Source organism: Rhinolophus ferrumequinum, chromosome 4 (genome assembly GCF_004115265.2).
Source record: "Rhinolophus ferrumequinum isolate MPI-CBG mRhiFer1 chromosome 4, mRhiFer1_v1.p, whole genome shotgun sequence".
In the NCBI taxonomy this organism is placed as follows: Eukaryota; Metazoa; Chordata; class Mammalia; order Chiroptera; family Rhinolophidae; genus Rhinolophus; species Rhinolophus ferrumequinum.
The window spans coordinates 100830147-100851585 of NC_046287.1; the positions used below are offsets into that span (position 1 = coordinate 100830147).

At 42.7% G+C, this 21439-nt stretch overlaps 2 protein-coding genes across 2 annotated transcripts in view; one reads left to right on the forward strand and one right to left on the reverse strand.

Moving 5' to 3' along the window:
* MTUS2 (microtubule associated scaffold protein 2) overlaps window positions 1–21439 on the forward strand; it is a 508660-nt gene that overhangs the window by 268304 nt on the left and 218917 nt on the right. The gene's annotated exons all lie outside the window — the stretch shown is intronic.
* Window positions 12697–13922, reverse strand: LOC117021346 (high mobility group protein B1). Its single transcript, XM_033104385.1, has one exon. The coding sequence runs from the start codon at window positions 13795–13797 to the stop codon at window positions 13150–13152; it is 648 nt and encodes a 215-aa protein (XP_032960276.1). The 5' UTR covers window positions 13798–13922; the 3' UTR covers window positions 12697–13149.

Consider the following 21439-nt stretch of genomic DNA (forward strand, 5'->3'; position numbering starts at 1 on the left):
TGCATCTGTAACAGGAAACCCAACCTGCTTTGTTTTTTTTATTAGTTTCAAGTATACAAAGCAACATAATAGAGATTTACACCCCTCACAAAGTGATAATCCCCCGTCTACTACCCCTCAGACATCGTATGTAGCTGTTACAATACCATTGACTATATTCCACATCCTATGACCACACACACACACACACACACACACACACACAACCACACATGTACGTGAGGCCTGACAATTAAGTTCGAGAACTTGTTGCAACAATGTTGCTCACCTTTTTTGATATCAGAGGGATTATTCATTATGATTTTGTACCAACTGGACAGTTAAGCAGGTTTACTATTTGGAAGTGCTGAAAAGGCTGCAAGAAAAAGTTAGATAAAAATGACCTGAACTTTTCTCCAACCATTCATGGCTTTTGCATCACGACAATGCACCAGCTCACACGGCACTGTCTGTGTGAGAGTTTTTAGCCAGTGAACAAATAACTGTATTGGAACACGCTCCCTACTCACCTGATCTGGCCCCCAATGACTTCTCTCTTTACCCAAAAATAAAAGAAATACTGAAAGGAAGACATTTTGATGACATTCAGGACATCAAAGGTAATATGATGACAGCTCTGATGGCCATTCCAGAAAAAGAGTTCCAAAATTGCTTTGAAGGGTGGACTAGGCACTGGCGTCAGTGCATATCTTCCCAAGAGGAGTATTTTGAAGGTGACCATAGTGATATTCAGCAATGAGGGATGTAGCGCTTTTTCTAGGATGAGTTCATCGACTTAATTGTCAGACCTGTGTGTGTGTGTGTGTGTGTGTGTGTGTGTGTGTTTAATTATAGTTGGCATTCAATGTTATTCTACTTCAGTTTCAGGTGTATAGCACAGTGGTCAGACATCTGCACAGTCTATGAATTGATTCCTCTGATAAATCCAGTGCCCACAGGACACCCTACATAATCTTTATAACATTATTGATTATATTCCCCAGACTGTATTTCACATCCCCATGACTGTTTTGTGGTTACCAATTTGTACTTTCTAATCCCTTCACCTTCTCCCCCATCCCCAGCAATGATCCGTTTTTTTCCTCCTATATCTCTGAGTCTATTTCTGTTTTGTTTGCCTGTTGATTCTGTTCTTTAGATTCCACATATAAGTGAGATCATGTGGTATTTGTCTTTCTCAGTCTGACTTATTTCACTCAGCATAATATCCTCTAGGTCCATCCATGTTGTTGCAAATGGAAAGATTTCATTCTTTAAAGTTCCAATTTCATTCCTCTGAGTTGTAAGAATGAATTCTCATGGTTAGAAAGGTTGATAAAGATAAAGTATAATAGTTTCACAAGGGCTTATAAGATTTGAAAGGTTTCCCTATATTTGATGAAACTGTGCTTTCTCTGATATCACTAAGTGTGTGTTTCCAGCCTTGAAGACGTATGGGTTCCTGTAACATCCCAAGAAGGAGAATAAGACTTGAGTGAACTAAGGGGGTTTAAGAGGATCAGAATTTTATTAAAAGGAGCTGGCAGCATTTGGTCTTTTCATATCTCTCTATAATTTGTAGTACCCTTAGCCAAATAGAAACACATAAAACAGTCCAGTGCATTTGATCTTATCTCTGTCAACAAAGTCTGTCCTCTTTCAGCAAAGCATTACACTTCACTGCCTCCCCACTGAATTGTGCCCTCGTGGGAAGAGCAGAACGGAGTGAAAGTATAGGGTAGGCTCATACAGTGGCAGACTCGGGATGGATGCACTCTAAGATTCCAATATTGAACCCTCAAATTACAAAATCGCAATACAATTATGGGAATTTTGTGATCTAGACGGAAAACCACAAGTAATTCTAGCACCCTAATTACACGTGTGTGTGTGCATGTATTTTATATGTGTACATGTCTCTGTTGTAATATGATTGTAATCATAGTGCAATACAATTTGCCTTCTGCTTGTTTCCCACTTAATGTTGCATCAGAAGCAGGATGATGGTAAAGATACTAACACCTGATACAGCACAGACATTGATTGACACGAGAGGTGCGGGGAGTAGCTGATCAGAATGGACACTTGCCGTCAGTAGCTATTCACCCAGACCCGTGCACACTAGCCAAATACTACAGAATACTATTGCTACCGAGTCTCTGCTACAGAAGCTTCACGACTAAAACATTAATGACTGAACTGACCACTATTACCTGGCCTTCACCCTACGGTTAATAATTTAGGGTGCTACCATTTTTTAGCGTAATAAGTTACCATGCACTGAAAACATTATATTACCGTATTTGTAAGACTTGGATTATAAATGGTTATCAACTTGATTTTCAGTTCTAAAAACTGGAAGGTTGACAGTGGCTAAAAAGAATAAATGAATGAAGAGTTCCTGGGTGGCATATAGGTTCCAACACTGCTTTGCTATGTGATCGCGAATGTATCGCTTGAATATATCAGTATATCATAAAGTAGCTGTCTATATTGGTTTTTCAACCTGCCAAGTGAAAATTATACCCATCATTGATAAATCGTTCTCAGACTGATGCAATAAAAGGCACAGAAGTCGAGAAAAATATTGAGAAAAATGTTGATGATGGGGAGAAAGAACAGCAGCTTGGAACCAGGGTGTGAATCCTGGCTTTTCTCCTTACTGGCGGTGCGATCTCGAGTGAGGCATTAGCCTCTCTGACCTTCTGTTGCTTTAAACGGAGGCAGCATTTCTCCTGCCTGTGGTTACTCTGAGGACCCAGACGGAGTGTCTCAAACGCGAAAGGACTTTGGAGTGGAAAGGACTATTACTTACTTAATGCACATCGTCTGTAGTGATATCTTTTAAAAATTATTCTAAAGATAGAAAATTGGAGAATAACAAAACAAAAATCTCTGTAATCAGCACTCAAAATGGGTAAAAATAAATTTTTGCCAAATTTGTTTCAGCTCTTTTGAAATAAATAAAGCCGTCCAGACAAGAGGGAGCCCCTGGTATCAACCTACCCCACTCCCAGAGGTGTCCTCAAGTCTGACACGTGCTTCCTGCGCATGCTGTAAACCTTTCACCGTGGCACTAATGTGTGTCCACAAATAACACAGAGTATTGTTTTAAGTGTCTTTAAATACTAGAGAACGATAACAAAACTCTCCGTGTGCTGTAACTCGTTCGCCATCTGCGAGGATCGTTCGTGTTCATACACACCGCTCTGATTCACTCATTTTCATTGCTCCCTGACCTGCGCTGCGTGTTCTCCATCCCGCTGCCCACAGCATTTGGGTCGGTTCCCAGCGTGGAGCTATTACAGTCTGTCCTGTGATGCACACAGCTCCTTGTGCATGGCTGTGAACATTTCTCTAGGTCCGGAAACGGGATTGTTGGATCATGTCCATATCTGCACATCTCCACCCCTCCCTGATAGAGCAAAAGGCCCTCAAAGTACTTTGAACAACTTGCACTAGACCCTCCATCAGTTTGTGTGAGTTCCTGTTTCTCCCCATACTCACCAGCACTTGGTGTTTTTGACTTTTTCATTTTAAGAATATCTTTTAGGTGAAATATGGGCCCACAAATAAGCAGTAGAATTTGATTGGTTATAGAACATGGTCATAATATTTTTGTTTCAACATTGAACTATGTTAGCCAAACTAAACACCTGCCATGAAGAAATGGGAAGTACCCATGACCTTGAACGCTAAGGCTGATTGAAGCCTCAGCTCGGCCACGCTTCACACCTCTCTTTCTGTGTGGGAGAGATGGACTTCCCCAAACCAGGGGAGTACGTGAACTACTGTGTGTGGCCTCTGGTCAGAAGCACAAAGCTAGAGCCGGCAATTTGCATTTCTGACACACTCCCAGGGAGAATCATCACACTCAGCTTAGCACAGATAAATCCTGGCTCCTCAAATGACGCCGAAAAGACCGATGATGGAGGTAACGTCAATCAACATTAATTCGAAAAGTTTGTTAAAGGGGTGGAAGAGACAAATCAAAAACAGAGAAAGAAGTCTAATCCCTATGTTGTACCCCTGAAACTAATACATTGTATGTCAGCTGTAATTGAAAAATAAATTTTAGAAAATAAACAAATGAGCCAAGTATGGAAGCAGCCTAGGTGTGCATGGATAGATGACTGGATGAAGAAGAGGTGGTACATTTATACAATGGAATATTACTCAGCAATAAAAAAGAATGAAATCTTGCCATTTGCAACAACATGGATGGACCTAGAGGGTAATTTGCTAAGTAAAGTAAGTCAGACAGAGAAAGAAAAACACTGTATGAACTCACTTATATGTGGAACCTAATAAAACAAAATAAATAAATAAACAAACGAAAACAGTAACAGGCTCAGAGATGTAGAAAACAAACTAATGGTTGCCAAAGTGGGGGGGTGTGGGAGGACTGGGATTAAAAGGAATAAAAAAATAAAATAACAGGAAAGGAAGGAAGGAAGGAAGAGAAAGAAAAGCTTGGTGGTGGGTTCATGAAAATTTTGATATTATCTGTATACTTCCTATATACTTGAAATATTTTATTAAAAGTAGAAATAAGAAAAAGGGTACAAACTTTCAGTTATAAGATAAATAAGTACAAATAAGTACATTGACCTTTGGCGTGAGTGCCTCCTCGTGGTAGATTTTAATATCACAGCCTTACCAACTGTAGCCAATACGGTCACACAGACAGGATCAAAATGCTTCCTTCAAGGGGCCTAGTCCTCCCGGCCTCGCCCTCCCTCACATGTCTCTGCTTCTGGGACGTTGAACACTTGATCCCTAGGAAGAATCCCCTCCAGAATGGAGCAAAAGATCGATTCTGGAAGAACTACTAACGGCCAAGCACTGGGTACTTTCCACATGTTTTGTTACTTCCGCTGCAAGGTGATCCCGCCAGGTAGGTGATCATGCCATTTTTGCCCATTGAAAAGGAGGAAGGCAGAGCCCGGGGCTGCCCAAGTCAGTCTGAGAAGCTTGAGTTCCCTGCTGGCTCTCCCGACCCCGGCAGCACCAGGACCACAGAGGGGGCTGGGCTAGGAAAGAAAAGTCTAGCAACTCAGGAGAGCTGTTCTCTGTCAAGCAAAAAAGGCACAGAAGGAAAAACATCTCCTTGGCTTCTGTCAGACTCAAGGAGTCTGAAAGGAAAAAGGGGCACACACACTTCTGTCTCTTCTCCCTCTGTCCACTGGTTCATCCATATGCTGTGCTCACCTCTCAAGAAGAGACGATGCGTAGGAGAAGAGAAAAACAGGTCACTGCGACTGGCTGCCCCTCAAAATCTGCCCCGACATCCTCACCCACAACCTTCCTCATCCCCCCACTCCCCGGTTCTTTACCAAAGGAGTTTTGCATTCTTGAAATATCAAGAAGTTCAGGGAGCCCAGTGTGCAAGGGTGGCAGTCATGACAAGGAAGGATGGGAGACCAGGGTGTGTTCTTCAATGTATCCAGCCTGTCCTCCAAGCTGCCACCTCCAGAGATGACACACCAGCCAGAGGACATTGGCAGAAATCAGCAGAACCCAGAAAGTGTGGAGGGCTCAGTGTGATGGAGCAGCAATGCAGAAACCACCTGCATGACTGACGGTAGAAGGTCCGCTAAAGGGCCTGGAGCGGTTGTGTGATGGAAGACGTGGAGATTTAACAGTGGTGTTACAGCGAGCTACCATGGACAGTGTTCATGATGGTCACTGAAAATTCAGATGACGCAAGCCTAATTGTTTTGAAAGTTTTCAGATCCGTGTGTTATATGCGTGTGTGTGTGTGTGTGTAAACTTTTAAAATACACATCTATAAATGTGAACTTTAGAACACAACTACAAGACTGGGAGGACGTATACCAAACATTGATGGGTAGCTTTAAAATAATTTTGGAGCCATTTTACTGTTCTATATATACATAAGTACACACAAGTATATATATGTGTGTATACATATATAAACATACATACTCCAGACTTAAATGTAAAATGTAAAAGTTTTAGAAAGTAGGAAAAAGTCTTTAGGACCTAGGACTAAGCAAAGAATTCTTAGATTGGACATCAAAAGGATGGTCTGTAAAAGGAAAAGTTGATAAATTGGAATCAAAATGAAAAACATTTGCTTTGCAAAAGATCTTGTTAAGAGGATGAAAAGACAAGCTAAAGACGAGTAGAAGATATGTGCAAACCACATAGCCAACAAAGAACTAGTATATAAGAAGAACTCTTAAAACTCAACAGTAAAAAAACCCAAACCATTAGAACATAGGCAAAAGACACGGACAGCCAACTCACTGAAGACGCACATGACATGTAACACGAAAAGACAGTCAACATCATTAGCCATTAGGAAAGTGCAAATTAAAACAATACTGTGCTGTCACTTTATACACCTCTCTGAATGACTGAAACAAAAAATGATAACTCCACCAAATAACACATACAGAGAAACTGGGTAACTCATGTATCGCTGGAGGCAATGGAAAATGATGCAGCCATTCTGGAAAACAGCTTGGCAGCGTCATATAAAACGAGATAGTCAATTAACAGGCAACCCAGCAGTTGGACTCCCGGACATCGGTCCCACAGCGGAGAAGATTTATGTTCACACAGAAACCCTGTACACGAATGTTCACGGCAGCTGGATTTATAATAACCCAAAACGGGAAACAACCCAGAAGTCCTTTGATAAGTAATGGATGATAAGTAACTGGCATAGTCATTCCATGGAGTACTATTCAGCAGTTGAAAAAGAATGTGTGACTGATACACACGTGAAGCTGGAAGGGGCTTCAGAGATTATGTGAGAAAAGCCAGTTCCACACGGTTCCACACTGTCCGACTCCATTTATATAACCTTCTTGAAATGACAAAATTATAGAAATGGAGCGTAGACTGGTAAGCAGGTCAAGGGGTCACAGGTAGGGGTGGGGTGGGGGGCGGGAGGCGGGTGTGGTTATAAAAGGCCCACAAGAGGGATCCTTGTGGTGATGGAGTTCTGTGTTGATTGTGGAGGTGATAAAATTGCTTGGACACACACACACGCACACACACACGCACACACACACACGCACAAATGAGTATATAAAACTAAGGAAATCTGAACAAGCTCAGTGGCTTGTGTCAATGTCCACCTCCTGGCTGTGATATTGTGCTGTAGTTTCCAAAACAATACAGTTGAGGGAAACCGAGTATAGGATACACAGGATCTCTTACGACTGCACGTAGTCTACTAATACCTCAAAAAAGTCTGGTTTTAAGAGTTATGGAATTTTATATTTACATGTTACGTAGCATATATTTATTTAACTACGTAACATGTATTACTTACACAGAATGTAATATTATAGCAGTCCGCCCTTATCCACTTTTCCCTTTCTGTGGTTTCAGTTACCTGCAGTCAACCACAGTCTAAAAATATTAAAGGGAACATTCTAGAAATAAACAATTCATAAATTTTAAATTGTGCACCATTCTGAGTAGCGTGATGAAATCTTGTGCCGTCCGCCCCGTTCCGCCCAGGGCGTGAATCATCCTTGCCCAGCGTCTCCACGCTGCAGACGCTCTCCACTCTCTTAGCAGCCGACTCGGTGGTCAGATCCCCTGTTGTGGTATCACAGTGCTTGGTTTCAAGCCACCCTTGTTTTACTTAGTAACGGCCCCAAAGCACTTGAGTAGTGATGCTGGCAATTCGAATGTGCCAAAGAGAAGCCGTAAAGTGCTTTCTTCAAGTGAAAAGGTAACTGTGTACAGCAGGTCCTCGGATAATGTCATTTCTTTCAACATTGTTTCATTTTATCATTTGAGGGGAAAAAAATCAATTTGGGGCCAAGGGCTGTGTGTGGAGTTTGCCCTTGTCCCCATGTTTGCGTGGGTTTTCTCCAGAGACTCTGGTTCCCCGCCCCCCACATCCCAAAGATGTGCGTGTGAGGGGAACTGGCGTGTCCCCACTGTCCCTGTCTGAGTGGGTGTGGGTGGCCCTGTGAGGGGAGGGTCCCCTGTCTGGGTGGGCACCCTGAGCTGCCAGAATGGGCTCTGCCACCGCGACCTTGAACTGGAATAGCGGGCTGGAAAATCATGATCTCACTTGTGTTCATTAGTTTTTCTTAAACGGGTGTAGTGCTCATGTTGATTTCAGTGTTTAATATGAGAAGGGTTTTGGACCTTTATTTAGAAGTCTGGTGATGTTTTTGTGACCAGAAATATGCCATGGGGACTTAACTCTTGTTTCTATCAATCAGCCTACGGTAAAACTGGTTTCCATATACATGTTCCATGGTTCCCAAGAACCTATGGATGACGTTAAGTGAGGACTTACTATCTAGGAAAAAGCAGTATATATAGAGTTCAGGGCTGTCTGTGGTTTCAGGCATCCACTGGGGGTCTCAGAACGTATCCCCCAGGGATAACGGAGACTACTGTATATATATTATATTATAGCTTGGTATTTATAAGGAATAGATTAATTGCTAATACAATCACTGAAGAACTTGACCAGTTTAAAATATTCAAGTATTTTGTTGCTAGATAAAATTTTTTTTCAGCAAGACTATGCAAGTGTTATCTATACTCATTGTACCCAATTCTTCTCCCATTTTCTCTCAAATCTACTTCTATTAGGGTCTCACCTACACAATTTTACCAAAAGATACCGAAACCACCGCCGAGCTACCCAGCGTGAACTGCAGGCCACTTCCCGGTCCCCCCCTCTTGACCCAGCAGCAGCATTTGTCATGCTGGATGACGTCGTCCTTCTTGGCATGCTTTCTGTGCAGCTTCCCCTTTCCTACTTCTCCCTCATCTCTTAGAGCAGAATGCGCCAGATCATGTCTGCTCTTCTCCTCTTCTGTCTCCAGGCTCTTGATGATCTCACATAGTTTTTGGCTTTAAATTCCATTCACGTCCCCATGACTCAATTTCCTGTTTCTAGCTCACTCCTTTCTCTTGGACAGCAGACTCCTGTCTCTTGGACAGCAGACTCCAGCTGCTCACCTGACATCTCCACCTGGGTATCTACCAGACATCTTAAAGTTTAGCAGGCCCAAAACCAAACCCCTGACTTCCAACAGCCCCTCCCCAGAAAACCCTTCTCCACCCACAGCCCCCACCCTCAGTTGGTGGCATCTTCATAGTTACAGCTGCTCAGGTCAAAAGCCTTGACGTCGTGCGATGTCTCATCTCTGATGCCTCTCTTCCTCTCACACCCCAACATCCAGTCTGTTGGCAAATCCGGGTGTGTCTACTATGAACTATGCTCAGGATTAAAGTACTTCTTCCCACTCACCTCACACCTGGTGGTCCCGGCCATCGTTGTGTCTGTTTGGGTTTCTGCAGCCGCCTCCGCCTCTGCCCCTAAGTCAGCATGGCTGCCAGAGCGATCCTGTGGAGCCCACGTCCGATGGTAATCAGTCCTCTGCTCGAAACCTTCCAGTTGGCCACGGCAGGACGCAGTCAGCTGGCCTCCTGCCCTGGCCTGCTGGCCGGCCAGCTCTACACCACTGGCTCTGTCCTCATGCTCACACACTGCGGCCACGCCAGCCTCCGTGCTGTCCCACAGGCAGGCCGGGCTCACTCCCAGTTCTGCCTGGAAGGCCCGTCGCCCTGCTACACACCTTAATATCTCTCCCAAGTCCAGCACATCTTTGCCCAACTCTTCACCTTCCCAGTGAAGCCCACCTTGCTGGCGTATTGAACAGCGAAAAGCCTCTCCCTTTTAGCACTCCCAACCCCTTACCCTGGTAGTTACCACCTTTTAGAGAATTGCATGTCTCCCAGGACTGCTGTGACACGTACCACCCACTGAGGTGGCTTACACACAGAACTGTGTTCTCTCACGGTTCTGGAGACTAGAAGTCCAAGGTCAAGGTGTCAGCGGAGTCACGCTCCCTCTGAAGGCTCTAGGGAAGAATCCTTCCTGAACCTTCTGCTTCGGGGGGTGGCCAGCAGTCCCCGGCATTCCCTGGCGGTGGCAGCGTCCCTCCATTCCCTGCCTCTGCCTCCACCTGGGCGTCCTCTCTGTGTGTGTCTCTCTCTGTACAGACTCCCCTCTTCTTCTAAGGACAGCAGTCCTGTTGCGTTAGGGCCCACCCTAATCCTCTGTGACCTCAGCTTAACCTGATGACATCTGCCCAATATGTCCTATATCCAAATAAGGTCACAGTCACAGGTTCCCCCTAGACATAAGTTTTTGGAAGACACTATTTGACCAGTACAAATACCATACAATTATGTAACTGATTTATTTTGTTATTGTGTGGCCCCCAGTTCTAGAATATAGTTTTTTTAGAGGCAGGAATTTTTGTCTGTTTGGCCCTGAATCTATCCCAAGTTCCTTGTACACTGCCCCTCAAAGATTAGAATCTCAATAAATTAAACAGTACACTTCCATATGAGACAATGAATATTTGCAGGGTTTATTGACACCCTTCAGGGGTATACTATAGGCGGGCAAACTATCTTGGGCAATGTTTATTGAACAAGTAGACAAATACAGACTACCCAGTGATCGAGTCAAAACAGAGACGTGATTTGGCCGTTTAAAATAAATCTTATATTTTCTAAGTCACATTATTCTGGCTCTTTGTCAGTGGGAATTTCCCTGTTACTTGGTAAGATTCCTGGAGGTAAGGGACTATCGCGCTCTCATTCAGACCACACTTGATGTCACCTTAACTATGTGTTTTACGGGATAGCGGCTGTGTTTCTTGCTTTCTGATGGACTGTGGAGTTACTGGAGCCAATCAAACCCCTGAGGACCTAACACTCAGTGTGCCTGAGGCTTGCTGCTGTTCCCCGATGCCACTGGGGTTTGATTCTCGTCTGCGGGGGGTGTGGGGTGGCTACGAATGAGCGTAGAGAGAACCGTGGATTCTGGGGCTCATGAGAAAAGCACTTCGTGTCTTGTCGCTCTCAGTCCCTAAGAGCTGGTCTTGTCCAGTCCAACGTTTGTGCATATGGGATGTGTGTGTGTGTGTGTGTGTGTGTGTGTGTGTGTGTGTGTGTGTGGTAGGTATGTGCACATGTGTGGTGTGTGTATGACGTGTATGTCACAGGGCTGGAGTAAAGCCTTCACCTTGGGCACCAGAAACCTCAGTCATCAAGTAAATAATATTTTAATGCAGTGTTTTTAAAAATCAAAAATAATGTAAAAAAAATCCACAACAAACAAAATACCTGGTTTTTAAATTAAAACAGGCTGTTGTTAGTTGTTTTATGACCCTGTGTTGTACACGGGGAGAATCAGCTGTCCCCTGGTCCATGTGGCCTGTCGTACTGGCCCCTTTTGGGTGGGTTCATGAGCGCTGACAACTGCGTGGAACAGATTGAGCAAAGTGGGGAATCGTGTGTAGTCATTTTTCATTGTAGAGTTTTTATTAACTTTCCCACTTGGTTCAAAATAATGGGAGGTGTCTTGATAAGAGTCTGTTGGAGCACACATGTTTCCTTTCACCTCACACTCCAGTGTGGGTCAGCACGCCAATGTGCATGTGTGTACATGCGTGTGTGTGTATGTGTTTGTATGTCGCTTCCCATGCGAGATTTGGCCCTGGAACATGTACAGATGGTTATGTGGTGGTTGGTCAGATTCAGTTAAGAGGCTCCTCCAGGGCTTGACTTCATTTCAGCACTGCCAAAAGGGCAGGTCCCTCCTGGCTGGACCCAAGGAGGCCCTGGGTGTGCCTGAGCGGGCCCATGTGGGGACGTGCAGCCCAGTCTCTCTAGCCTGTCATAAGCGATGTCACCGTCCATATGTGGGGCACTTTGGGACTTCACAACGAATGCAGCCATGCCTATTAGGGAAAGTGCCTCAAAATAACCACAAGGATCGTTTCCTCCACACCAGGCGTTATGAGTCCTGAATACTTAAAGGGATGAGACACCTTTGCCTTGACCTGTGTGCCCACAGCTCAAACACCCTTTAACCAAATGATGCTGGAAACCCAGTTCCTACCCTTTCTTTACTGCCCTGAAAGTGGCTCAGAGAAGCCTGAGCAAATCCGCAGGGCCAGTCCCCAGTGTCCCCGAGGCAATAGAGGACCCAGAGAAAAGAATTGTTATGCAGCATGCTCCTTTCCTGACCGACTCCATTAAAGCTCCCCTATCTGCTTATGGCTGGTTAGGCTACATGACGAGACAACTCGTGGAGAGCAGGTTCTGACAGCACGCAGACACACTGCTCTGTAAATCCCACCAGACCCCGTGCCTGCCTGCGATGAAATGCAGGGCCCTCTGCTGTTGCCTTCCGGGCTCCATTCCGCACTGTTTTACCTGGTGGCATTTTTCTGTCTGCTCATTTTGTCTGCATCATTATTTCTGTCCTAAATTTAGCAGCACTGTGCACTGAGCTTACATTTTTGACAGCGATTTTGGCTAACGTGCACTGTGGTAGGAAGACAAGTGCCTTACATAAATCTTAGTGATTCCAACGATTATCAACGACCATGGCACTCAAGGGTGATCTCTTTAAAATTGGTTATTGACAGCGTTCTTGAGAAAAGCCTTTCTATTGTCAGTCGGTCATGTTTGAGGTATTCCCATCCTTTGTCTAGGGGTAACATACATGTGAATTTAATTCACAACATTTTTGCACTGGAGTGAGAACCCACAAAGAGAAAGTGACTAAAGATGAGATCCATTCACAAAATGTTTAAAATAAAGAATACTTTCATGAAAAAAAAATTGGGGGAAATCCTGATACTACAAATAATTATGTATTTGTTTTTTTTTTTTTTTTTTTTTTAATAAAAAAAATTGTATTTACTTAGAAGCATTCAGAATGTCAACAAAACAGCTGCAATTTTTTTTGCAATTACAGAGTGGTATTCAGTTAACAGAACAACAATTATTTTGTATAAGCTGCATCAGAGACAACTGAAGATGAAAAAACTACCATCCCCATATATAACTAATTTGTGCTGTGCACCAACAAGGACCGGCTTTAAATTTCCATGCCAATTTACAACCCCCATACTGTACCAGGCAAGGTTAGTGGCTATTGAAAATACCACCAGGACAGGGCTATCTAAAGACACATTCGGTAGTGTGTTAACTATACAAAAAAAGACACTGTACAGTTTAAAAACAAATCTTACACAGCCTTACATTTCAATTTTTTTCTTTAAAAGGAGTGAGTTGTGTACAGGGGGGTTAAATGCTTTATAGACAAGAAAAAAAAACTGCGCTAGAACCAACTTATTCATCATCATCATCTTCTTCTTCATCTTCATCTTCTTCATCTTCCTCCTCTTCCTCATCCTCTTCATCTTCCTCGTCCTCCTCCTCTTCCTTCTTTTTCTTGCTCTTTTCAGCCTTGACAACTCCCTTTTTTGCTGCATCAGGCTTTCCTTTAGCTCGGTATGCAGCAATATCCTTTTCGTATTTTTCCTTCAGCTTAGCTGCCTTCTTCTCATAAGGCTGCTTGTCGTCTGCAGCCGTGTTATTCCACATCTCCCCCAGCTTCTTTGCAACATCACCAATGGATAGGCCGGGATGCTCTCCTTTGATTTTTGGGCGATACTCAGAACAAAACAAGAAAAAGGCCGAAGGAGGCCTCTTGGGTGCATTGGGATCCTTGAACTTCTTTTTTGTTTCCCCTTTAGGAGGGATATAAGTTTTCATTTCTCTTTCATAACGGGCCTTGTCAGCCTTTGCCATGTCTTCAAATTTTCCCTTTTCTTTAGCAGACATGGTCTTCCACCTCTCTGAACACTTCTTAGAAAACTCTGAGAAGTTGACTGAAGCATCTGGGTGCTTCTTCTTGTGCTCCTCCCGGCAAGTTTGCACAAAGAATGCATATGATGACATTTTGCCTCTCGGCTTCTTAGGATCTCCTTTGCCCATGTTTAATTATTTTTCCTCAGCGAGCACAGAGTCGCCCAGTACCCGTCCGACTCGCACTTGCCCCGGCGCTGTCTCTATGGAGCTCAATGTACTGCAATGGCTGTGAGAGCGGGAGCCAGACGCAGCCTCCTGTATTTGTTTTTTTTTCGAAGTGATTCCAAGTAGGAAATAATTTTTGTTCACTTTAAGTAAAAATAATTTAAAATCAAGTACTCTACTGTTTATAAGTGAAAAAAATAAAATAATTATGTGGATTTTTTTCTACATAAGCCTTGAAATTATGGAAAAGGAATTTCATTTAAGGTAGAAATGTATCATTATAAAATATTGAAAAACTTTCTTAAAGATTTAACTTTAAGAAGAGGGATGAATATTTTTCTGTCATCAGGAAAATATTAGAAAGCTTGAACCTAGATCACTCGCTATGGTTCTTAGAATAAAAACTACACTGGTTGGCAGGAGCTATGAGGTGCCATGAAGTCTATTTCCTCTCTGCTCTCTGGTGTCATTACACACCAGGCTGCCCTCACCCTCTCCATCCTTCAGGTGCTCGCATGCTTCCTCCTGCCCCAGGACCTTTGCACATTCTGCTCCCACCCCAGGCCTATTGTTCCTTCATTCTTCACATTAGTTAACCAGTCTCAACTAAAGCATGTCATCTTCAGGGAAGCCTGTCCTGACCTTCTCGACTAGATTAACCCTCACGCTTCCCACCACCAACCTCACCAACCACACACACAATACCCCCTTCACATTCGTCTTCTTCATAGTTCTTAGCAGTGCTGTACTTTTATAGTTACATTTAATATGGTTTAATAATTATTTCACCCTCTATATAGCCCCTGAGTTGCTTAAGAACTGGAATGTAAGCCTGGTTTTGCTTATCATGATATCCCTTTTGTCTATCCAGATGCCGCAATAAAAATTTTGGAAGGAAGTAAAGACAATCAATGGGAGACCAGTCCTTTTTAATGGCTAACTTATTTGATATAAAGAAATTTCTTTTAAAACCCTTGCTGTATTTCAGATAGAGGTTTTGTGTCTTGATGAATAGACAATGTTGCAGAGAAAACTTTTGAGATACAATTGACATAACATGGTATATGTTTCATAACATAGTGTGTTCATTTGTTACAGCTAACAACTCTATCACATCACATAATTAGAATTCCCTTTTTTGTGGTGAGAAGATTTAAGATCTAGTCCCTTAGCAATTTGAAGTAGATAATACAGTATTGTTGACTATAATTGCTATGTTATGCATTAGAACTCCAGAACATATTCACCTTCTAATTGCCAATTCTTTACTTCTCTATTTGGCTGTCACTACATTTCTGCTATCAATGCAACACTAACATGTCCACCGCGTCTGGGTGGAAGCAGATTGTTTGAGATGCAATTTCTGCTGAAGCTTCTCCCCCCACACACCCCCAAGGACAGTGGGGAATAGTTAAACACCATGAGAAATTGAATTTCCACAAAATTGATGCAGTGAGCAAGCATGTCTTTTATCCAAGTACTCTTGTCAGGATACGGCTATTGGAGAAAACAGAACTGTGCTCTTACTGTTAAAAGAATGGCCTGGCCACTTCTGATTAGAATGAGGACACAGAATTTTTAAGTTTCATGCAATACTTATTTTTCTAGGACTAGGATTTTATGTGTGTGTTTCAATCCTCCTGGATTGCAAACACAGATTATAGGAGTCTTGAAACACAGTTTTATTGATCCATAGAGTTGAGGAGGAAAAATAGGCCAACATGGATGGCCAACAGAAGGTTGGAGTCGAGTTCCATATAAGAATCTTCCAACAAATGAACACTTCAACACACCTTCCAAGATTTCACTGATTATTGAATATAACGTGGGCTGCCTTGATCGTACAGTTCTAGACACGGAACGACCCCCGAGTCTTGTTGCTACCGCTGGTGGGTGTCCTCCAACCCCATCAGTCACCTCTATCTTTGTGAAGCTTGCTTTATCCTCCAGTAATTCTTCGCAATATGTGTCAGGGTTTAAATGTTACAGTTGATAGATTCTGTGTGTATAACGTACCTAAATAGAGAGGTTTGTATTTAAGAAGTCAGACTAGTAGCTGTTTGCAGTGGTGGTTTTTGTATGTTTTTACATATAGATTTCCAAAACAAATAGGTTTTATAGACATCTTCTTAGATGTTAGCTCCTGTAAAACGTGTTTGCGGATTTGACATTTGAACACTTACCAGGGCAGTAGCCTACCATTACTAACCATAACATTTAATTTAGTTTTAAAATAATCTAGCTCAATTGATGATTAAAAAAAAAAAGTCAATAAATTTCAGTTGCCTTTCATTATGCTTCTATGTAGTTAATTCAGTTCTTCTGAGAATGTAACTTGTGTGGCTTTCTGAAAGAACAGGAACATCTATCAAGCCATGTATTTAACATTTAATATCACAGATGGGTTCGTATGTGCTTAAGATTTAATTCTCAAGTATTCTCCAGAACCAATTATTAAGCTTTTTAAAAATAAAGTAATTCTGGGGCGGCCAGATGGCTCAGTTGGTTAGAGCGCGGTGCTCTTAACAAGGTTGCTGGTTCGATCCCCACATGGGCCACTGTGAGCTGCGCCCTCCACAACTAGATTGAAACAACTACTTGACCTGGAGCTGATGGGTTCCGGAAAAACACACTTAAATAAATAAAAGTTAAAAAAAATAAAGTACTTCTAGTAACATAATCACTTTTTTTAAACAAACTTCTTTCTAAATCAAACTAGCTTCATGCTAGAATACATTGTAATGTATTCTCTCCCAATATTGATAATAAGAACATCTGTATGGCTTCCAAATTTGACCATTCAAAAATAACTAGATTTTTAAAAATTGTCTTATTTAACCAGAGAAGTTAAAATCAAGATATATATTTAGGAATACACCACAATAAAAGACCGAATCAAGTAATATTATAGTTATCCTCTCAAGTTCATGTATGTGTAATACTGAAAGAAATAGAAGGGGTGCGTGAACAGAGAGATAAAAGTGGGAACAAAACCAGTGCTTTTGTGTTCCTTTTACGAAAGTACAAAGGGGACACAGTGATATGCATACTTTTGTTGAACTAACGTCATTTGAAATTGTATCAGCTGACATTTACATATCTCTTATGACAAATTTATTTAATGTTTACATAAATGAACAAACATTGAAACAAGCCAAAACCACTGAAAAATATCCCAGAAAATGTAGAGGAGGGGATATTCTGAATGTTACCCGAATGGTTTTTATGTTATCCAAATGACTCCCCTTGACTTTAGGTCATTAAACGTGAAACAGTTGCCTGTGCAAAGCCACCTTAGCTCTTGAGGATGATTTCCGCTTATTATGGTCGCCGATGGTGTTTCAGCTTTCAGCTGAGCTCCACGTGTGTGCATACGTAGAAAAGTACCTTGTTCCTCAGTAAATAATATTAGATGAAGCTCTGTGCCTGTAAAAAGCTTTGGATTTGACAGTGTAGCAGTCGATGTTCTTTTGTGAGTTCTCTCTCTCAGCACACTTGCAAGGCAGGTAATTGCTCTTCATTTCATCTTATAGTTGAACAGATTAAATAACTTACCAATACACAGACAGTGCCAGAGCAGGGTCAGAATTCGTGATTCAAAAATCTATGCCGTGCTTTTGCTTACTTAATTTACCAACATTTACCCACTAATTTCCAGAACAAACAAAGAAACCTCGTGTTCAGGCAGGAAGATGGGCTAGACATTCAAATGTGACACTGCTGACAGCCAAATATTTTATTTCCAGCCTTCCGAACAAATTGCCCCTTCTTTTATTCCTCCCTAAATCTTCATTACCATTATTTCAGGATCACTATATTACAGTTCAAAGCAGGAGGGAAAATTCAAACTGGGAAATCCTGATTCTGCAATTTAAGCCTTCCCTCTGGGGGAGAACGCTAAGGTTTTGTGTACACCATCACACACTTGACTCCTTTCACTCTATTAACCTGTGTGTGCACGTGAAAAGAATATGTTGTGTCGTCAGGATCATTTCTAGGTCATGCACATGTCACTCTTGCCCTGATACAGCTGGATCAGATATGTGGAGTACTGGCCAGTGAGGTGACTTTCCCTGTAGGTGTCACCTGCCCCAAGCTTTCCACAGGACAACTGCCGCAGTTCTGATCTCTGGGCCCCAGGCTTGTCGGGGTCAAAACGCAAATGAAATCCAAATCGGAGCTCACTAATTCTCATGAAACTGCATAGCTGCTGAGGATAAACGATAATGCTTAGCTTTGCCAGAAGTGGGATTTACAGTGAAGCGGAAGTTAGCTAGCCCAAGGGCGGGGTGCACTGTGGGTCCTTTGGTGAAATGACCTTCTCTTTTACAGTAAGGCACATAGATAGTGTATGTCAGGTAACCCAGTTGCTTAGCATTTAAAAGTAAAATAAAAATACTTGTTTGGAAAATAAATGGTTTTGAGTGCGGAATTCATCCTTTTGTACCAGAATATAATAGGTGGCACTTGAATCAGCAAGCTTTTAGTACAATGAGGCCGGCTTTTAATTTCTGTGTGTGTCAGAAGCATTAATCTGATATCTGCATTGTATACAGGGGACCGTGCTGGGACGGGGGCAAAATGTCAGCTGGATTGGTGGGCAGGTACATAGATAATTATATGAGGTGTGATTGAAAAATATGGTGAATGTTTAAATTATTAATAAAAAAATTTATTGCAGTAAAAGACATATTGCCATTAATCCCCCTCAAAATACTCCCCCTCACTTCGAACACACTTATCCCATTGTTCTTGCCACTTTCTGAAGCAGTTCTGGAAGTCCTCTTTCATGAGTGTCTTTACTTCATCCTCCATCATGACAACGCTTTGTGTCACACATCGCTTCTGGTACGGCAGTTTCTGTCAAACGAAAGCATTACGGTGTGTCCTCATCCACCTTATTCACTGGATCTGGCACCGTGCGACTTCTGGCTCTTCCCCAAAGTCAAAATGATTCAGGACATCAAGGCAGTTCCGACAATGCAACTAAAGACACTCAGGACAGAGGACTTCCAGAACTGCTTCAGAAAGTGGCAAGAATGATGAGATAAGTGTGTTCCAAGCAGGGGGGAGTATTCTGAGGTGATTAGTGGCAACGTGTAATAACTTTTTTTTTTAATTTAAACATTCTCCATATTTGTTGATCACACCTCATATATATGTATCGATTTTATACCTATAAATAGAATTACATATTCCTTTCTCAGTTTTGAAACATCCTCATTTTATCTACCTCTGCTCTACAAGTATTTAATTTTCTCTTATCCTACTGGATTTGGGCAAGCACTTGAGGGCATTTCCAGCCCGTTCTCGTGTTTGCTTACGAGGACTGTGTGCAGCCAAATCTACAGAAAATCAAGGTGATGCCACGAAAGTTGCAGACATGCCTAGAACAAAGATTTGACATTTGGCATCTGCCTTTCATATTGCCTCACCTGTCGCTAAGTCTTCCAACCCTGTCAACGCGGAGTGTCCTCCTGTCCAGAGACCCCCTAGACCCACCTGTGAGTGCCATGTTGATGTATCAGAAAAGGTTCAAAGAAAAGCCACAGCACTGACTGGTAAGAGCATGGAGAAGCAAGTAAAGGCTCCATGAGACTTGCCTGTGGAAATGAGAACTGTGAAATAGGCACACAGGTAACCTGGGGAAGGAAGACGCTCAAACGTGGGGGGACCAACTGATTTAAGAAAGGGAAAGGAAAGTGTACAAGAATGCCATGAATCTGAGAAGAGGAAAAGCACAGGCTAAGCGCAGGAAGAGTTTTCTTAATGAGAACTCCTAAAATGCAAGGAAGCTTGCTGATTTCCCTGTTGCTGTTAAGGCTATTGCTGTATTACCATTAACTCTACTGACAACCTGAAACAAAATTGAGCACTGATGAATTAGAGCTGAATTTCCACTCGAGGCCCACCAACTCCATGCTCCTGGTAACCGTGCCGCCTTTTATCAGTATCTGCTTCTGAGAGACCTATGGAGCCAAGAAAACTCTGGGGCCAATTTTTTTTAAGTCAAATCGCATATGTATATAAAAATGCCTTGTTCACTGTACAATGGAACATAAATGTTAGTAATTGTAAGTCCATTTCTGATGGAGCCTGCCTGTCTGGTTTCCTTACTGCCCCTGCACCCTGAGGTGTCCCAGCTGGGGCAGGGCATTGGCACCCAGGTCCCGCTGTGCCTGCGCGCAGTTACACGTTGTGCTCAGGCTGACGGGCAGCTGGGAGAAACGCTAGGGACCCCAGGTTTTCTTCTAGCCCCAAACAGTGATGTATGTTCTCCCTCCCTTTAAGTGTGTGTCTCTTGTTGTTTTCATTCTGTAATATAGTTCTTTGAAACAGCTTTCTATCTTTAGAGACCACTGATTAAAAAAAAAAACTTTCTAAAATGTGGCAGCTGTCCCGGGCTTGCACTGAGTGGAAGCAAGGCTCACTATCTCACCAGGCTTTGCATCAGGAAATGAGATGTTCACTGACTGCTGCTTTCTCTTTTAGAAATCCGCTGCACCTTTTCCAATGGTCTCCTCTCTATCTGTAAATTGTGGGTTATGCACATTCTCACAAGGAACTTTGGAAACACAGGGTCTTCATTTATCTGGAAGGCTTGGTAACGGGGAGGGAGGGTCCTCACCATTAAATGTTCTGGTTACTGTAGAGCTAACAAGAACCCTTTTTTGTTCAAGTTCTAGTCAAAAGCCTTTCTCCAATGTTTCACTGTACTCCTTTGCTTTGTAAACATAGGACATGGAGGACAATTAAATCCTGATTTAGTGAATAAGAACCTCGCAGGAACTGAGGGGGCTCGTCCCGAACATCGTGGACTGTGGATGCTGTTGGCATAGAAAGCACACGTGGGGGGGCTGAAGTGCAATCTATATGACAGCTTCCTCGCCTACGTGAGCAGTGAGAAGACTGGTGGGGGGGACACATACAGAGTTGTCCTGAGTCCCGAGGACGGTAGTGGACCTGAGATCTACAAGTAGTCAAATGGAGAAAAAGATGGGGAGTGGTGCGGGTTATATCCATCAGGATTAGGTTTGTGTGGGACAGAAAACCCAAAGTAATTATGGCTTGAACAAGGTAGAGTTTTCTGTCATGTAAAAGGAAGCTGAAGAAACATGGAGGGCTTGTATGACCTCATATTAGGTACTCCAGCTCCTTCTGTTATATTTCTCTGCCAACTTAAGTTCAGTTCTTCTGCCTCCTCGTCCAAGATGGCTTCCTGAAATCCCGTCATTATGCCAGCCTTCCAGTCAGTAGGAAGGAAGAGGAATCAAACATGGGCTAGTCCATTTCTTTTCAAAGCAATTTCCAAAAGATGCACATTGCAGTTCTGCTCACTTTTCAGGGATCAGAACTTAGCCACTCTGTCCTACCCAGCTGCAAAGGAGGTTGGGACATGTCTTCTTTCTTCCAGGTCGTCACATGCTCCACTAAAATCATGGGATGACAGTACTAAGATGGAAGGAAAGAATGCACATGGGGAAACAGCCAGCAGTCTCTGCCATGAGATTTGGAGACCAAGGACGATTAATGTGTCCTAGAAATAATACCTATGTCTGGAATCTCATGACTGCTTTGCTGTTGACTCACTGTGTGACATTGT

Bases quoted from the DNA above. Each gene is read 5' to 3' on its own strand.
- LOC117021346 (XM_033104385.1), bottom strand. From the start codon at position 13,797: ATGGGCAAAGGAGATCCTAAGAAGCCGAGAGGCAAAATGTCATCATAT.